Raw genomic sequence first — 20202 nt, forward strand, 5'->3', positions numbered from 1 at the left:
AGCACCCGCAGGGAATTGAAGCCAAGTAAACCTTGGCAAACAAGTAACCGTAAGACGGATGCGGGTACAGTGTTAAGGCAAAACCCTTCACATACCTAGCACCCGCAGGGAATTGAAGCCAAGTATACCTCGGCAACCAAGTAACTATAAGACGGGTGCGGGTACAGTGTAAAGGCAAAACCCTTCACATACCTAGCACCCGCAGGGAATTGACGCCAGGAATACCTTGGAAGTAAAGTAACCGTAAGACGAGCGCTGGTACAGTGTTAAGGCAAAACCCTTCACATACCTAGCGCTCCGCTGGGAATTGAAACCAAGAAGGATCTTCTGGGCAATGCTTGCGGAAACGGAAATAACATCCCCGCATAGCGGGAACGTCGAGAACTACGTTGTTTGAAGCTCCAGGATGGAATTGGTGGTCTTAACATAATTGATCACTATGTTCAAAACTACCAAAACCTCATGGAGAATCCACACAAGTGGGACTCAACACTCCTGACGTGCGAGGAGGTTACAGCCTACCCGCATCATACCCAAAGACCAAGCAGGAAACTCGGGAATTTCTGCAAGTGACAAGGACTTCCGCGGGAGGAATCCCCATGGAAAACCTTAAAAAACCCTTTTCAAAACCCTTTGCTCAAGTCCAAAAGTTCACCTCACTTTATTGAACACTCATGAGAAGAACATTGGACTGGGGGGACTTGAAGAGGTAGGTCCCAGCAGAGTCCAGTTGGACCCGCAAGACTCACCTTGAAGAGGAACGTCTGCGCAGAAACCAACTGGATCCGCAGGACCAACCATGCTAAGAGACGTGACGTCCTTACGCGCAGTACGCAAGCTGGTCCCGCAGGAAATGCCTCCCAATGGTGAAGGACTCCGCCTGTCCCCGCAGCCTCGGATACAAGCCATCAGGGAAGGCCACCCGCGCAGCAAGGCTACACGCACAAGGCACTTAGCTCTCAATCACTCAGTGTCACCTGAAGGAATGAGCAAATCCGGGAACAATCCCGCACAAGGGCGGGAGGGGGAATACTCCCGCCCAAATAAGCCAGTCCGTACGATACAGAAAGATCTTCTATACTGTACCTGACGAGGTATGGGAAAAAGATCTGACCAAAGATACGACAGCTTATTGACCACAGTATGGCGAGCAGCATGCTCCTGTACTGTGTCACTATTAGCCGCTGCCTACTCACCAACTACTGCCATACCACGTGCGTAGCCGGCAGTTTGGTGGAAAAGGAATAGTACACAGCAGGCCTGGTCACTATCAGCCGCTGCCTACCCACCAACTACCAGCAGGGCACGTGCGGAGGCCACTGTTGGTGGAACAGGAACACTGTTGCAGCCGGCCACACCTCCTTGGAAACCTACCTTCGGCTATAAATACCACAAATGGTATGACCATCTGATCTCATCATATATCACCATATTATACCTGATATCTGCTCTAGCAATCTCTTAATATACATTTATATTTAAAGAGCAATCTAGTCTGATTCTCACGCCGGAGGGTGGTCACAAGGAGGAATCCCCCCCTTCTCAGTGACAAGCTCACGGTGTCTGTTTTGCAGGTTATCAGAAGAACCATCTTCTCAGGGTCTCACCCCTCGTGGGAAACATCTATCTAACCCCCAGGTTACCCGTAATCTGCCCGGGGTCTGGCTAGTGTTTCTTCACGCCACCACATCACCGATTAACAAGTGCTCCTCTAACCAAACCAGTTCCAAAGCCAAACCCCATACTAGAATTTCCAAACCCAAATCCCATGCTAGAGCATCTGCAAGGTGGAACACCCGGCCTCAGCCGTCGTGGACAATAAACGCTCTCCGGGTGTTGGTTCTGGTAACCAAATCCAGCCGGATTCTCCCCTGTCCCAAGAGGAGTCGTAAACTTCTCCCCAAACTCATACTTGAAACTTAAAACCCCATTCGGTTTCCCGGACGGCCTTCTAAGGACTTGATAACTAACTGTCTTAGCCGTCTTCCCGTTACCCTTAAAACCTTCAAGAAGCTCCTTAACCGGAACATGAACCTCTCCTAAATTCTTCCCACCGAACATCCCCTCTGTCTTTATCTTAACCACCAACGTCATACCCGAGACTTCATCAATAATAAACTCCATGGGGAAGTTCCACGTGGGTTCGGCATCACCGGTTTTGTTCGTACTGATTCTTTGCTTCTGATGTTTGCCGGTTGCTTCCGAGATGAAAGCGACCGCGTAAACATTCGACTTGCCGGTGAATCTTGATTTCTTGAGTACGGTTGCCGAGACGAGGGTGAGGTTTAAGTTTCCGTACTCCATGTTGTTAACACCAGGATATCTAAACTAACAGAAGATTACAATATGTTAACAAAGAAAGATAATTGAACCACGTATTTATAATAAATAAATGTTTGCATGTAAGCAACCTATCATAATACGAATTATCTAAAACTAATTTGAACTACATTCAAATTTCAAATAAAAACTCGTTTTAATTAAAATAATTCATGTTTTAGTTTTAGTCCTCCATCTTTATAACTTTCATCATCCTTACCCCTTAAGAACAAAGCAGTACCACCAATCAAGTCTATTGTGAAATTCGTCATTTTTCAAACACGAAACCTTCCGTTCAAGTTTCCAAAACTCTAAACGTCAATGTTTGTATGATTTATTATTAAAGTTGTTACTCACGTGCATCAACTTAACGGAAGAATTGGATGACAGTTAGCTTAAATGACGAATATCAAATAAACATAGCATGTAAAATACACCGCCTAAAAGTAAACATTTTAAAGGACCTGATTTGTAAATCAAGTAAGTTTAAAAAACAAAATTTGTATTGGTTTCTAAAGATTTAATTAAAAATAGCAGAAAATTGGATGTTATACTTCCAACTGTGAGTAAATCAGCTTCTAAAAACTTCATATTTTTGCCTAACATTTGTGTAAATTTAGGCTTCTTCATTTTTAATATGAAATGAAATGTTTGTTATGTGATGTTGTATTCGGAACATAGATAAGCTGGGGAAAGCTGGTGAAACTGTCAAAGTTGCTCTGGGACATTTTCGCAATCATTTTGATGCCTAATTGCTTGCATTCCCGAACGTCAATAGATTTGCGTATTTGATGAGTGAGCAGAGGAAGGTTTGTATTAACTATTAACTGATAATTTGTCTAATTATGTGTTTGTTAAGAAGATTTGATATGACTTTGAGTCCAATATTAAATGCTAATCTTTTTTAAAATGTGAATCAATTAAACCAGTTATATCAGCCTAAAGAAGTTGAACAAGTTAAGGTAGTTCCAAAGACTGAGGAAGATACAATGAAAGAACACCAAAAAGCAGCTAGAAGATTGGAAAATGCTAAGCTGGTTTGTTGTTTAGTACTATGTTTTGCTAATTTTTAAGTTTTCTTGTGGCTTTTTCAATGAGTTGTTTTCAATTAATTGATTAATGAGCTAAGTTCTTTTTTTGTTCATGTGGTTTTGCAATTTTAACTAGATCATTTCAAAATCGAAACCGTCGAACCCTTTGAGTCACTATGGTTTCATTTTTTAACCATTTTTATCCCTAACACCAACTCCATATGATTTTGTCTGTTAGTTTTGATGAAATGATCAAAATACCCTATTTATCTATTATTTTGGACAAAAACCAAACTTTACTCACACATAATTTTGTCATTTTAAATAGTTTAGTCTAAAAAAACTAATCAATAGGAGTATTTTGGTCATTTCATGCAAACTTACAGCAAAAATCTAGTAGATTTATTGTTAAAAGATAAAAATGGTTAAACAAATAAACCGTGGTGACTCAAAGGTTTCAACTTTCAATTGTGAAATAATCTAATAGTTAAAATGGCCAAACCACGAAAAAAAGTTAACACTTGATTAGTTGTTTTTGCAAAGTCTATATTCTTCTATTTATTGGATTGTGTCTAATTTCTTTTGAGGCATCTTGTAGGTTCTGCGAAGATTTATAAAGATAGATACTGAATTGCGTTCACCTGTCGACAAAGATGAAATTATATCTAAGGTATTATGTTTCTTTTCTGTTGTCTTTTTTATTAACAGCCTTTTGATCTGTTATGCCGAATTGTTTTGCTGATGTGTCAGGCAGGAAGACAGCCCGGTGCGCATATCGAGCCTGAAACTTGCAATTATCATCTCCTTTGTCTACTCTAGGGGTATTTGAGGTGTATCTTACAATATTTTTTCAGAAAAAAACTAAGGTTTTAATTTAATAAATTAGATCAAGATAATTATCACTTAATTCTCTTTATTTTCCATGTTCTTGATATGGTTATGTTTGGTTGATTATGATGGATTAGAAAAACAAAAATCGTCCTATATTAAAGGGGTACCGTTTGTTATTGTTAATAATCCATGCTAAATCCAACGAGAGACTACTCGTTTGGTTATGGTTTTCTTTATATCTTATGTGTGGCTTGGTTATGTTATACATGTTTTTGAGAAGCTTTCAAATTGAAAGAAACTTTAATAATTCAATTGGCAATGAAGTATCCACCCCCCCCCCCCCCCCAAAAAAAAAAAAAAAAGCTTTTGACAGATTAGTGAGACTCGGTTTTTGTTAGGTACAAAATCATTGGTTTGTTGAACTATAGTTGAACTGAACTAATGCCATAACCGATTAACAAAAGCTGAAATAGCCATAACTGAAATTTTAGAGAGCTAAGAGAGTTTACATATTTAAGCCTACTAATCTTTTCCTATACTAGGAAAGTTAAATGAGTATATATAAAGTGTATAAATCTTGATTGTTAGTAACAAATCCCCTATTAAAACAATAGTTTAACTTGAAAATAGTGGCTCATTTTGGCACATAGTAGCACAACTCATGCTCGTATGGTCATTGGTCAAGACTTAGGGCATCTAAACTGCTATGAGGGAGAAAGAGGAAAGAAATAGAGAAATAAAGGGAGAAGATTAAAGAGAAAGGGGTGGCGATAACGTGGAACTGTTTGAATTGGCGTTCACGCAACCGTTGTGGCTACTGTCGGCTACTGTCGGCTACAAACAGTAGCGCTTGACCGTCTCCATATGTAACATAAAAGTTTGTAGCGTGTAAGTTTTAGTGTGCACAAAACTATTTTCCAATTCTCTTACAAAATCTCAAATACATTATTAAGGGGGTGTTCAGGATTTTGCATCACATGACATTGTGCTACCAGTATCTTGCTAGCTTGTGTTATTCTATGACTAATAAAATGTTTTGTTGATCGTTAAAAAAGATATTATGTTCTTTCGATTATATTTTATGATTCAAATCGCTTTAAAATGATTTTTGAACTCTTTTAGGGATTAAACTATAATTTGAAATTTTGAACTTATTGCAACACCCAAAATTCATAACAAAAACATAGAACAAAATCAAAGGACATGAAAATAAATTTAGCATATATCTAGTACCGGAATCAAAGAAACGATAACAGGTCAAAATCGAAGAACACCACGATTTAACTAACCCTATTACATAAAAGCCAGTTATAATCTAAACATCTATCTAATAACCACCATTACGGCTTCCACCATAACCACCGCTGCGGCTTCCTCCATAACCGCCTACTTCACGACGACCACCACCATAACCACCATCACGACTCCCACCATATCCACCGTCTCGGCTGCCACCATATCCACCTCCATTACGACGGCCACCACCACCGTATCCACCTTCACGGCGTCCACCGCCACCACCACCACCACCACCACTGCGAGACTGAGCCTCATTCACCGTAATGTTACGGCCGTCAAGGCTCTGACCGTTCATTCCTTCAATCGCATCTTTCAACGACTGCTCATCCTTGAACGTAACAAATCCAAATCCCCTAGATCTGCCAGTCTCACGATCATTCACGATCTAAAATACATAAAAACAACTAATTAGATGATGATGATGATAATAATAATAATAATTAAATAGCAAAATCACCGAATCATCATAAAATCGATTGATCACACCTCATAACAGACGATGAACGTACCGTTTTAGATATAGGTAAAACTGAAAGTAACAAATACAGTAACGAAGTAACAGTAACAGAATAGCATCATTGATTGAAATCAGATCTCTGCAACATACTAACAGACCTTGGAATCGATGACTTCGCCGTACTTAGAGAATGCGTCTTCAAGTGACCGGTCAGAAGTGGCCCACGCAAGGCCTCCGACGAAGCATCTGTACTCAACATCAGCAGCGGCCATTTTTAACTTTTAATTTTAATAAAGGATGAAAGGTGAAGAAGAAGGTGATAAAATGAGCCGATAATGGCGTTGTTAAATAGCGGATGACGCTAGGGTTTGTTACGCAGTACGCTCCTCTTCACTCTATGGTTTCCACTAACTATGGTTTAGTAAAAAGTTAACCGAAGTTAGAAAGATATTTTATATGTTTCGTAGATATTTTGTATTTGTGTCCTTTTGACTTGTGATTTCAAACTTTAATTGACTAAATATCGTCAATTTTTAGTAAGGTAGTCGATGAAATCGAATCATATAAAAATCACATATATTCAAGGCATCTTTGAGAACCCTTAAAAATTTCGAGACCTAGGCGAGTGAAAAACTGGGCCGCTAAATTTTCTTTAAAGAATGTCAATACTATGATTTAAACATAAAACGTCTGTTTTTCTTTTTCGTATGATAGTTTTTTCATTGCACAAATAGTCACTTAGACTTTTGTTTTTAAATAAATTTATATATAAAAATTTATATGGTTTTTTAAATAATGATAGGCCCTTCATGGAGAGCGTATCCTAGGACATTCACCCACCTCGGCTCACCCTTGAGCCGGCCCGACATATATTATATACATATTCTACATGATGATATTTACACCTACAAATTACACATATTCTACGTGATATATGTACTCAAGACATGTGATGTATTTGCGGTCATCTACAGACTGTTTTTTGTTGGAAACCATAACACATAACTAAACACTAGACAAAGTATAGTTGTAAGAATGTTATGGCATATAATTAACTTTTCAAATTCATAATAATATTTTTTTCCTTTTTATGAATGGTGGACTGGTGAAGTTGTCTCAAGTATTTAGGTCTATACGAAAAATTACAAAGAAAAGCTAACCATATATTGTTTATGCTTTTTGATGTGCATGCAAGATGGGTTTATGTTGGGTATCATAAATTCATAGATGTAAGCATTAGTGTACCTAAACGGACAAGATAAGTACATGGGCTGGGAGTATTGCTGCTACCCTACTAGAAGTGAAAAAGAAAACTGGTTTATGATTTAAAATCGGTTTGAAATCGGATACAAACCAAGTGTAAAATCGGTTAAATGAAGCTTGTTCGATTTAAACCCCGATCAGGCAGTTTACACCGATTTAAAGACAGCCATTAAATGCGGTTTTGAATATTTCAAAATACCGTTTCTTAAAACTTGCCTTTGATAACCATTTTTAGTTTTGAAAATATAGCCATTTACACCACCCAGGTAACCGGATTTTTTTATCCGGTTTCATATGATATGGTTTCAATATGTAATCAGAGATGAAGATCAATTGAACAAATTTCATTAACTTACAAAATTGAGACTGGATCGAATTATCAAAATGAGAGATCGATTGATGAAATTGAATGATCACTTGATTAATTTGAGTGAGAAATTGATGAAAGTGAGCGATTGATTTATCAAAGAAAAAAACGAATTGAAGATCAGGAGCTCCTAGAGCTCTGATACCATGTAATCAGAGATGAAGATCAATTGAACAAATTTCATTAATTTACAAACTGATACAATCACTAGATATACAGATAATGAACAAACTCAACTGTCTAACAAACGGTACTAACAAAAACATAACGGAAGTAAACTTTACACAATCCGATCTCATGTTGCTAAAAATTTAGATTATTTTATTCGAAACCGGTTTAGAGTATAGCCACTTTGGATTAAATCCGGTTTTCATGTTACTAAAGAAACGGTTTTTGCACCTCTAACTGCTACTCTAAAATCAGCTCAATAAGATTACTTCTTTTGGGAAAATAAATAAAACACTGTTATGTTTTTAAATAGTTTAGAAAACAAACAAAATAATTATGTTTTGTTACACCCATCATATCTCAGATTGACCGATTACAATAGATTTAACTAAACGATGTAGCAATATACCAATATGATTTTGGATTTAAAAAAATGTATGTTTATGCTTTATCCAAACATGCGATTAAAAGTTGTATATTATAAAATTTAGGTTGCGTCACTTGCTTGTTAAATATTCAATTGACCAAACTAAACCTGAAACTATTTTTCTACTAGACTTGTTCAAAAGTAAAAAAAAATTAAAAATATTGTTGTAATTCTGTATACGGACATATTAGTCGTCTTTTTTTCTCCATCGAATTGCAAGTATTTAATTTGTATAATTAGTTTCCCGAAGGAACGTCCAATTCAAACTCTGAAGTCACGCTTTATATTTGAAGAGTGCGGTGACCTAACATACAAGATTATCGTCGTTCTAAAACAATATACTTTAATTAAAATCAGCTTGGATTCACTCGTCTAGAGTTGGTGATTGGCCGAACTAGTATAACCTTATTTTTCAATAAATAAACAGCTGAATTGTTTAAATCCAAAAAACCGCTATATTTTGAAAAATCTTTTTCAATAAATAATACACTATAAAGTATAAACTGAATAGTTAATTTGATCTAGGATTATCCCTATAGTTTATTATAGTGTCATTCTCATCAAATTGTTTATTTATATAATTATTAGAAAAATGGAGTTGAATCTAAGCTCAAGTTAGCATTTAACACTTAACACTGAATAATCGAGCCTGCAAAGTAGAGAGGAGCTTGATACCGATACCAAAAATCGTAAAAAATGGGTGTCGGTACCAAAAATGTTATGTGCACTAGCACTACTAGTACCAAGTTCAAAAAATGGTAAAATACGATACCGTTCCGATCCTAAAACCTTAAAAAAGTGGGTACTGAACTAGTAATACGATAATACGATACCAGTATCCAGTACCATATGCTCATCCCGAGTGAAAGACTAGAAGGTGGTGTTTTGTAAAAGGTGGGCCTTTGTCTTTATGTTTTGATAGTGAACACTGGAACTCTGGAAGTAATGGGTGGCTGGGGATCGGATTGCTTTCAAGGTGGTGCAGGATACTGTTCTACGTCAACAACCATCTGATTATCACCCCACTTCTATACTGTATAACGTGAACTCGCCCACTACCTGTTTCATTGACTTCATTACATATAAAAATATGTAAAATTATAGATTACATTACATAAATATACTCATATAGACTTATAGCTATGAACGTTGTAAAATGAAATGTAAATTTATTTACTTTTACGTTTTATCAAAAATCACTTTTGAAAACTGTGCAAACTGATACACTTGGTTTTCTTTTTGGGCATTAAAATTTTAAAAACAGTAATGTATAATTTTTTTTTCTGAACAACCAATGTGATATTAAAACATGTTGTTAGAAAAAGCTAACCAAACTCTTATTCGACTAATAGACTTTACATTGTCAAAGATTCCAATTAGTATTTTTCATAACTAGGTACCTAATTTTTTAAAGAGAAATCTGCATTTTGTCTCCCTGGTTTATATCCACAATCGATGGGTTAGCCCCTGAAAAAGATTTTACGAACTTTGACTCCCTGTGTTTCTCCGGCGGGTTCTTCTGACTCCTACCGTCAGTTGACCGTCAGTTGGTATTTTAGTAATAATACCAACATATTAAGGGTATTTTAGTAATTTTTTTCTAATAAATATAATAATAATAGTAATAATAATATAATAATAATAATAATCATAAGAATCATCGTAGAACAGAACATATGAATGTGTTGTTATTATTATTATTATTATACAACAGCAGCATATCTTTAACCTCAAACATCAACAACAACAGTTAATCTTCATTATCATCAACCTCAAACCTCAGTTCATCTTCTTCATCATCAACCTCAAATCCTCAAACCCACCACCAAATAATCTCTCTTACTCTCTTCATCTTCATCATCAGTTTCATAACAATTAATCGAATCTCTCAAATCCTCAAACCCTAGATTTCATCACTCAAATCCTCAAATCTCACCACCAATCGCTTCAATATTTCAACCACCGCGCCCATAAATCATTCTGATCAAAACCCCTAACCTCCGGCACCACGTCACCGCCACGGTAGCCATCGTCGCCATGGATTCCGGCCATCTCGTTTTTCCGGTCACGGCAGCCACCGCCACGGTACCCACGCTCATGGCTTCATCGACCTTCTGCAACGCCACCACCACGGAATCCATGGAAGCCACCACCCCCGTCGCACCTCCACCCCGTCGCAACCCCACCCCGTCGCACCCGTTTCTCCCGTCGCCGGTCGTAAAAGATCCCGCTGGAGTGATTGCAAATGGTACTTTGATTCCGATCTACAAATTTAGAGCGAAGAATATTGATTTATATCTTAATTTTTTTGTTTTTCTATTTCAAAAAATTAATTAATAATTATTAATTCTTGTGTCATATTTGTTGTTATTGGAGTTTTGGATAAATATTGATATTTAGATCTTAATTGTTTTCTAAATCTAGAGATGATAATAAACTTGAGATAATGAAGATATGGTGATGATGATGATGTGTTAATAAAATATGGAGTTGATGATGATGATAAACCTTTAATGAAGTTATAAAGTGGTAATATATATTTCATATTATATAGTTATAAGAAATGTTAGTATAGTTCAATTGGTTGGTGTTTTTTGTTGTTAAACCGTGTGTCGGGGGTTCGAACCCCACTCTCTACACGATATTAGATTATTAGTTTTAGAATTAATTATAGGCTCAGGGGTAAAATGGTAATTTCAACATTTTTTGTCAGTCAACGACGGTCAACTAATGGAAAGGAGTAAAAAAACCCGCTGGAGAAACACAGGGAGTCAAAGTTTGCAAAATCTTTTTCAGGGGTAAACCCATCGAATGTGGATATAAACCAGGGAGACAAAATACAGATTTCTCTTTTTTAAATTATCAAGTCATATACATGTAAAAAGTTGATAGTCCACATTGCCAAAAAAGAGATATCAATCACATTAAAACCAATTTATGACACTCTAACTAACTTTTCCTACATGATTAAAGAATCGTATCTATGGGTGTCACTTATTTTAATGTTGTACACTATACTAACATCAATAGTATATTTAAACTACAATTTAATAGCCAATGATCCCAACCCAAATGGTTTAGGTAAGGTATTCAAAATTTCATTTAAAAAGTGGTAGACTTTTGATTCTAAGTTTTATATGTGATAAAAAAAATATAGAATATCATGTTGAATCATAAGGTTTTCTCACATCTTATAGGTTTTCTTATAATGATGGTCTCTGTGTCAGGACTAATGTTGCTCTCATTGGGTACGTGTCATCCTAGCACCTCATAATTCCATACTGGAAGTATGAAGATGATCGGGTAGTTTAGTGGTCTGTCAGTGATCTAAATGGTCGTTAAAAAACTATGATTTAATAGTTTTAGGGTGATAATTAAATCAGCTTTCATAAACAGTTGAATAACTGATGTAATATTGCCGTTAAAGAACATTAGGCACACCTTGAATATGTCCATTTTTCTATTATATTAGCAACAAGATATATGAGTTTAGCACAGGTTTTTCATTTCAGCTTATGGCTTCAGTCACTGTCTCCCACCTCACCGTCACCGGATCTTTAACAATCCACCGGAAAACATCATTCTTCAATTCACATTAAACCTTTTGTTTCCCTCCATTATTTTATAATTATTCTCTCTCTCTCTATTTTTGTCAACTGAAACAAAGGTACTCTCTTTATTTTCTAATCCCTAATTTTGCACACTCATTTATCCATTAAAATGCCAATGCGAATGAAGTAAGTTGAAATAATATCATAATCATGGAAGACTTATTTTATAACATTATTACTGTTATTATCGTTACTGTTCAGCACTACATTAGAACAACAGCCACCAGGTTTATCTATATTTCGGGCAGAACGGGCAGCTCTGCTGCAACTGAGGTCATCACTAGGGTTAAGATCAAAGCAATGGCCGATTAAATCCAACCCATGTACAAATTGGACAGGAGTGTCCTGCCTAAACGGTACCTTTACCCGAATCAACATCTCCGGGTTTAAGCGAACCCGAATTGGAAGCCAAAACCCCCAATTCTCGGTCGGTTCACTCGCTAACTTAACCAATTTGATTTCATTCAATGCTTCCAGATTCCCACTTCCAGGTTTAATACCTAATGAATTAGGATTACAACTTAATAAGCTTCAAGTTCTTGATCTTAGGTTTTGTCGGATCATCGGTGCTATACCTGCTAGTATTGGGAATTTGTCTAGTATTATGGAACTGTATTTATCCGATAACGCGTTAACGGGCTCTGTTCCGGATAGCTTAGGGGGGTTGTCGCGTCTTTCGGTTCTTGATCTGTCGAGAAACAAGCTCACCGGGTTAATCCCTTCGTCGTTTGAATTGTTAGTTAATCTTTATTCACTTGACATGTCATTAAATTACTTATCTGGTGCTGTTCCGGAATCGTTCCAGAACTTACTAAAACTTCAGTTTTTGAATCTTTCTGGTAATAGTTTTTCTTCGACATTGCCTGCACAGTTAGGTAATATTAGTACTTTAGTTGTTCTTGATCTCAGTTCCAATGCGTTTACCGGGATGTTACCGTTTGAGTTCGGGAGATTAACGAGGTTACGAAAATTGGTTTTGAATCGTAATAACTTTACTGGTAATCTTCCTGATGAGTTATTAAATCTTCCTGCTTTGACTTTTCTTGATGCATCTGATAATAATTTTAATGGTTTGTTACCGAATCTTGGTTTTAATGGTAATTTGAGTACTTTAACATCTCGGGTGTTGAATCTTTCGCGTAATATGTTTTATGGAAACTTAACGTCAGTTTCGAGAACGTTTAGTTCGGTGGATTTGTCTTATAATTATTTGCAAGGCAAGAAACCCGATGACACGCGTGGGGTTGTTTTGTTAAACCGAAACTGCTTTCGTAACACGACAAATCAAAGAAGCGAGCAAGAATGCGCAACGTTTTATGCTTCAAACGGTTTACCATTTGACACGTTGTCGCCGCCTCGTGTTGGTCATAAACCTAACAGAAAGTGGATTTTACTGGCGGCAGTTTTAGGTGGTGCTGGACTTATTATACTTCTTGTAGTTGTCATGATACTAGTGGTCATATGCTGTCAGAAAAAACGTAAAGTTTCTCAAAGAGGAACCGTTGTGGGACCCACCACCGTGGCGGTGCCGACATCTCCGGTGGCGACGTTGGATGTATCTAATTTGGGAGATGTATTTACTTATCAGCAGCTTCTTGCAGCCACTGGTAACTTTAGTGATGTGAATTTGGTCAAACGTGGTCATTCGGGTGATCTTTTTAAGGGTGTTGTTGAGGGTGGCATTATTGTAATTATTAAGAGATTTGAGGCGGGGTCCGGGGCGACTGAACTGGATTTGTGTAGCAAGGTGTCTCATCCTAGATTGGTGCCACTTTTGGGACATTGTTTGGGGGATGAAAATGGGAAATTTGTTGTTTATAAATACATGCCAAATGGCGATTTGGCGAGTTCTTTGTATAGGAAAAGTGATCAAGATGATGACGGTTTACAGTCATTGGATTGGATTACTAGATTGAAGATCGCGTTAGGTGCTGCTGAAGCGCTTTCTTACCTTCATCATGAATGTACTCCACCCCTTGTTCACAGGTATAATAAATATATATTTTATGTTAAATAAGGCCTCTTTTTTATTATTGTTATTTTTTTGGTTAAACAAAGAGATGTTCAAGCTAGCAGTATACTTCTTGATGATAAATATGAGGTGCGATTAGGGAGCTTAAGTGAAGTTTGTTTTCAAGGAGACGGTAATTCAAAGCGGTTCACAAGGTTGCTCAGATTACCCCAGTAAGTACTCAAAGCCTAATTACATATTTTTTAATATCTTTACATGTAAAACAAATTCTGTTTTGGTATTATTTCATTTCACATCAAGATCAATTTTTAGAAAGTTACTGCTTTTATGTGCCGGCATTTGATCTATGCATGTTTCGGAGATACGTTAGTCTTACACTATAATTCTATATAAAGCATGCACCTTGAAAAGATTTTACTTTTAGGGTATGATGATTTTGATGCTATAGAACTTTTTTTTTAAATTAATCTTATTTTCAACTCAAAAATTGAGATTGAAGATAAATGTGCTCACTTCTGATGATTCTTTGAATATATTTAGATATGCATACAGCATACTGAAGAGATCTGAACTATTTATGCATAAATTTGACCCTAATTTAGTGTTGGAAGTTATTAAATAGCCTTTTTGCATACACCGAAATATTTGAAAACATTTCGCTTTATTCAAATATGAGGTTTTAACCAAAAATTTATTTTGTTTTCTGTAGGACATCTGAACAAGGTGCTTCTGGTAAGTATTATTTGTCTGCTTTATTCGAGTTATTTTTCATCTTTCTAAAGATTCATTACGGGTTCACGTATTCGAAAAAAATATGTAGTTTTTAACTCTTTCTTCTTTAAGAAACAAAATATTACCAAAGTTATACCTCACGTCATTTCTTTCAATCTGATACCCCGATCCATTATGAGTCTAAAATTGTGCCTTTAATATTAGGTGTAGCAACTGCAACATGTGCCTATGATGTTTACTGTTTCGGGAAAGTATTACTCGAGCTAGTAACGGGCAAAATGGGGATTAGTGCATCAAATGACCCGACCCAAAAAGAATTACTAGAAGGAATACTACAATACATCAACATATACGACAAAGAACTCGTGACAAACATCATAGACCCGTCTTTAATCATAGACGAGGATTTACTAGAAGAAGTGTGGGCCATGGCTGTTGTGGCTAAGTCTTGTCTCAACCCGAAGCCCGCCAGAAGACCGCAAATGAGATATGTAGTTAAAGCTTTAGAGAATCCATTAAAGGTGGTAAGAGAAGAAAGTGCAGCTCAGCAAGGTTGAGAACAACTTCTTCTAGAGGTTCTTGGAATGCCGCTTTGTTTAGTAGCTGGCGGCAGAGCTCTGCTGACGTGGCGGTGATGCACCAGTGGTGGGGCCCAGTAGTCTTAAACGGTCGGGGACGAGTGGATCACATTCGGGAAGTGGTGGAGATCATTCTTCTTCGTATAGAAAGCAATCGAAGGATGTGTTTCCTGAACCATTGGATGTGAAAGATGAAGATAGATCTAACTCTGGCCATTGATCAACATATCGATTATTGATTATATAGAAAATAGATGATGTGTTCTTTTGTTGGTACATTGTACATAGATAGAAAACTCAGGTTCGAAAACCGCAGATCAATTGTTATATGTTTATTGGTTGAAAGCTGGCGGTTTTTGGTTGTTAGTCATGGGTTTTTACGGTTGAATTGTAAATTGCATGGTTTTTGTTTCGATATGTTTCGCGAGAAACAAATTAGATAGTTTTTTTTTCTCATCATGGATACCAGTTTGGTGTGTTTTGTCCAGAAATAAACCCAAAAGAGAGTCAAATGACCGAATGGTTCAAATGGGTCACAAGTATTCCAAACTCCAAAGCGTATTCATATATATTTTTTTATAAATAATATAGTTTTGGTATTTGTGGGTTTCAGTCGAGTTTTATAGATTTCAATGGAGTCACCGCTCGCTTTTGCTTTTGACAAGATGTCCTAGTCCTTTATGTAAGTGTAAGCATTTCGTAAGCAGAAAAAAACTAGATATTAAACTCCCCGTATCAGTTACAATGCTCACTGTTACGGACCCCACGACGACAGCTCCCGCTTAAGCAATTGTTGCTGCGGATACGTTTTTGGCAATACAGGAAAGGAAAGAGTGCCAATTTGGGCCATTACCCAGCCCAGTAGCTCAGTCTACCCACCAACTCTCTCTATTACACATGAACTTTTTTGTTGCTAAATATATTATATTATCAATCTTCCAAGTTCTATGAAGAACTCTATTTCTTTAAAGCCTTTTGTGAAGTTCTTAGTATTTTTTTTATATGATATTGATTCTACATTGCCACGAACATGAAATATTAGAATAGACTCATGGTATGTCGATCAATTTCATATATACCCCTCTCATTAAACTCAAGTATTCTAATTTTTTTCCATTAAGGTCACCAATAATTGAAACTTACTTTTCATATCACCAAGGATGTACATCACTTCATTTATACAAATTTCAATTAGAAAAATGTTGGAAGAAGAAACCAGTCATAAAATTTTAGAAAGGCAAAAATACCTATGTTAGAGTGGGAAGAGTCGTCATGTATTATCCAGATTTTTCTAGATGTCACGTTAAGATCACATCAGTTTTTTCCATTTTCTTTTTAGTTTTCCCCATATAGTAGGGGGTTTTCCCATTTGTCCCCACTTGCATATTTATTATTAATCGGTTATATTATTCAATGAAGACGCGTGAAAACTTACGATGAAACGCGTGTAGTATGAGATTCTTATAAAAAAGACAAACAGTTACAAGAGGAGACCATCTTGGTGACATAGCTATGGACAAAAGAATATATGACATGGTTGGGCCTAGTTTTTCAAGACGTACCCCAGATGCCACTCCCTCCACCCTTATATAGTTATATGTTAAAACTTGTCTTTCAAAAAACAATTAGGGCATTACACCATTCATGCTTTCTTTACCAATTCTGTTATACATAAAGCCAAATGCTTATTTGGGTGGCCACATATGTTCTCTCTTTTATTTACACAATATCTTGTCAAAAACTTACCACCATATCTTGAAACTCGCTTAATATTTTGAGAAGACATTACCTTTGATGTGGTTTACAAATGTTAAGTGAATAATCCGAATCGTTTCATCCGAGCCAAATCAGCCAATATATTATATATACAAGGACAAAAACAATTGATAAATTATAATTTAATGAAATAGTTTATTTCGCAACTTGACATGAATTTTCGAGACAATCTCATCATTCCTAGATCAATAACTTATGTTAGAGTATTCTCATCCTATTCTCTATAAATATGTGAGGGAAGTTTGTAAATTATAGGGTGGAGTGATGAGTGGTTGTGAGTGTAAATTATAGGGTGGAGAGAGAAATGTAGTGATTTTTTGTACATTTGGGGAAACATTGTTTTCCCTATTTATTTTTTAATATTTGTTGGATTGGTTGTGAGTAGAGGAGAGAGAAAACTGTAATGATAAATGTATAAAAAATACTATTTAATTAAGCATGAGAGAGAAATGTAGTGTTTTTTTAGTGTAATTATAGGGATAGAGATGGGGAACGGATTGAGAATGCTCTTATGATTGTAATTTTATTAGGTATGTTTGTTTGTTTTATGTTTGCTTTACCAATTGTCATAGCGTTTTGTTCTATTTGAAGTTGAGCATGTTTTGTGATAACATAAATGGTTGTGACTCAATGACGGGGAACCTGCCATTCAATGAAGGGTAGACGAAGACAAGTAGGACATGGAGTATGTTCATGAAGATTTTGGGATAAGTTAAGGGGTAGTTTTGTCATTTGAAACTTTTTCATTTACAAAATTCACAAATTTACAAATTAAACTCATCCGACATTTTAATTCTATTTCCTTTAAAGTGTTCCCATAACTTTTAAATTTTCTTTATTATATTAAAATAATTTTTAAGGTTTAAAACATATGTAAACTTAGATATAGTTTTTTATTTCTTAAATCAACAAACAAATTAAAAATATATAAAACTGATGTCCTCTTGTTAAACATTTAATATTATTTTGGTGTAAGAAAGTAGCAAATCGGAAGAATACTAAAGTCCAAAATTCAAATATGCATTGTTCATTTATTTGTTGACAGTAGGACCCGAAGTGGAGCCAATGTTGGATACAAGTCCAGTCACTCCACCGGACCACCATGATTCATACAAACAGTGATGCTTCATTTATTGTACATCATCAACCTTTTGTGTGCCCTACACCTTAAGAACATGTGTAACAGTGGTGAAAAACGTCCGTCACGTCACTACCACCAATCACGTACGTAAATCTGTAGTGATTTTACTAATCCAATAGCTAAACTTATATTGAAATTATATTAATAATGATTTAGTTAAAGAAATGGGATGGTGTGAGTGACGGAGGTTGGTTGTTGTAAACAATTAAATTAATTAAAGGAAATGGCGGGACCTTTCTTCTTTGACACCTAACAAGGAATAGAATTTGATTAGCGTGCCAACAAACATGTCACAACCCGTTTTCCTTGAAAACACCCAGGTACGTAGAGGTGTTTGGGGGCATTTTGAAGGGGGGAAATGGATATGAAATGCCCCAATACACATGATCTCGTAAAACAAATTGGAACATGAAATATTTGTATAATAATTTGTTTCTCATAGACCAATATTAGATGGTATTGGTATATTCCCCACAATATAACATAATAATATGATTTTTCTTTCTCTTATTTAATTTTCCTCACCTCTCTTCATCAACATCACCGATCTTATATGTTTTCTTTCGATGATGATACCTTTCACAACATCATCAATTCTCTATAAAACCTAGACAATGATGTCTGGCACTTGATTTTTGTTTCACAAATTTGATTTACAATGATTTTAAGTAGTGAACGATGCAGAAACTAATTACAATGATGAATCAGTCATTCAATCTTAATAAGTTGAACGTATTGCTATAATGAGTTACAGTTAGCATTACATTTGTAGCTAAGGTTAAAATGAGAAGCAATATAATATGTGAAAGATGAGCAAATTACAATATCTATATCTATACTATATATAATATGTGAAAGATGAGCAAATTAAGTTAAATAATTTACAAAACAATCAACACATTGTACAACTACAAAGCATGATAAAGAAGGGTAAAAAGGACTTTCAAGCATATATTGCAAACGTGAACTTTCGATTCATTTAATATATTTACAAATTTTTACCCTCAACTTTTGTTAAATGAAAGAATACTTGCAACTTCTCTCCCTCATCTTTAATCATTTATTACTAATTATTTTAATTTTAAACCAATTTCCCTCCGCGATTTTTAAATCGACTTAACTTTTTCGTACGTTAAAATTTTTTAGAAAATGTTGCACCATAAAAACGAGCATTTTATTCTCTTTAATTTGAGTATCATATTGTTGGAGTTTTTTTCAATTAAAAAAATCAACATGTTACGTATGAGTGTTTAAGGCCGGTTTTGATGGTTTAAGTTAAACATGCGAGCCAAACTGTTAGTAACGATTATTTGTCATCGAAAATAGTAACTAAACTGTAGAAAATTGAAACCGAAAGTTAAAAAAACCAATCGTTAACCTAACCGATGACCGATTTAAACGGTTGTAAGGTTTCAAACCGAACTATGAACTCCCATAATTGTTGCGTGATTACCAAAGTCTATATTCAAATACCCACTGCATCGCGCGGGCACCCTTCTGGTAACTTTAGATAATCATTTATAGAGTTTTTTCATTTTTTGTCAGTTTCTTTAGGTTTTGTAAAAATCAGAAGATGCTACTATGTAAAGACGCTTTATAGAGTCATGTCATTTCTAAGAATATATGAAAATCGAAGGACATGGCCATATTAAATATAGTTGTGTCTATCTTTAAAACCTTTTAAATTAAATGGTATTTGTTATGTAACAATGTTATTATGTGAGAATTTATGAAAATTGTTGAACACAACCATATAAAGTATTTTACATAGTTGTACATATACTCTGTGGTCTGTGGAGAACTCTAGGCATGCAAATCGTTTTACACGGTCGTAGTTTATGTAGTTTGGCGTTTTTCACAACACTTTGATCCAAGTGGGCTTTGATTAAAATTAAGTATTCTATAACAATTTGCATGCATACTAAATTATGACATAAGCATGCTCAAAGTTCACAAAAATATTATAACAGGATATTCGTAGTAATCAGATTTCCTTCTCATACCATTAAGACCAGGCCAACTAATACTTTTACCCGTACCGATAATCAAGACACATTCATCAAACAATGAGTTGATTTGGGAAAAAAACAATTTGCATACGCGTTCTTCATTTCCTTACTCAAATTAGACAACAAGTCAAACCGAGTCTACAATATTTAAACGAGTGAAAAAAAGCCATAATATAAAGCGTGTTAACTTAAAGTGAATCCAAATAGGTTAGCTGATAACA

General features: G+C 35.6%; 2 protein-coding genes and 2 pseudogenes across 4 annotated transcripts; 2 read left to right on the forward strand and 2 right to left on the reverse strand.

The window, feature by feature from the left end:
- Positions 1 to 1685: 1685 nt before the first annotated feature.
- LOC143562908 (protein SRC2 homolog) lies at positions 1686 to 2323 on the reverse strand. The gene has a single exon (XM_077050585.1). It carries the CDS (start codon positions 2302 to 2304, stop codon positions 1690 to 1692), a length of 615 nt encoding a protein of 204 aa, XP_076906700.1. The 5' UTR covers positions 2305 to 2323; the 3' UTR covers positions 1686 to 1689.
- A 379-nt stretch (positions 2324 to 2702) lies between these two features.
- On the forward strand, positions 2703 to 4228 carry LOC143562923 (uncharacterized; annotated as a pseudogene).
- A 1104-nt stretch (positions 4229 to 5332) lies between these two features.
- On the reverse strand, positions 5333 to 6310 carry LOC143562921 (glycine-rich RNA-binding protein GRP1A-like). Of its 2 annotated transcripts, XM_077050593.1 has the most exons (3): positions 6096 to 6310; positions 5712 to 5865; positions 5333 to 5678 (listed from the first exon to the last, which is right to left on the reverse strand). In XM_077050593.1, the coding sequence occupies exons 1-3, from the start codon at positions 6207 to 6209 to the stop codon at positions 5509 to 5511; spliced, it is 438 nt and encodes a 145-aa protein (XP_076906708.1). In that variant the 5' UTR covers positions 6210 to 6310; the 3' UTR covers positions 5333 to 5508. The 2 variants fall into 2 exon arrangements, with proteins under 2 accessions (XP_076906708.1, XP_076906707.1); XM_077050592.1 differs by having other exon boundaries at positions 5333 to 5865.
- A 3889-nt stretch (positions 6311 to 10199) lies between these two features.
- LOC143562924 (putative LRR receptor-like serine/threonine-protein kinase At2g16250) lies at positions 10200 to 15536 on the forward strand (annotated as a pseudogene). The gene is made up of 6 exons (XR_013140579.1): positions 10200 to 10410; positions 11193 to 11248; positions 11931 to 13759; positions 13832 to 13957; positions 14455 to 14477; positions 14682 to 15536. The product of XR_013140579.1 is annotated as a putative LRR receptor-like serine/threonine-protein kinase At2g16250 (transcript).
- Positions 15537 to 20202: the final 4666 nt, after the last annotated feature.

Source organism: Bidens hawaiensis, unplaced genomic scaffold, assembly GCF_021521415.1.
Source record: "Bidens hawaiensis isolate Kalapana, Puna unplaced genomic scaffold, B.hawaiensis_p1.1 tig00021182_1, whole genome shotgun sequence".
NCBI classification, from domain to species: domain Eukaryota; kingdom Viridiplantae; phylum Streptophyta; class Magnoliopsida; order Asterales; family Asteraceae; genus Bidens; species Bidens hawaiensis.

Bases quoted from the DNA above. Each gene is read 5' to 3' on its own strand.
- LOC143562908 (XM_077050585.1), bottom strand. From the start codon at position 2,304: ATGGAGTACGGAAACTTAAACCTCACCCTCGTCTCGGCAACCGTACTC.
- LOC143562921 (XM_077050592.1), bottom strand. From the start codon at position 6,209: ATGGCCGCTGCTGATGTTGAGTACAGATGCTTCGTCGGAGGCCTTGCG. The intron at 5,866-6,095 runs GTCTGTTAGTAT...TATGTATTTTAG, and splicing joins GCGAAGTCATCGATTCCAAG to ATCGTGAATGATCGTGAGAC.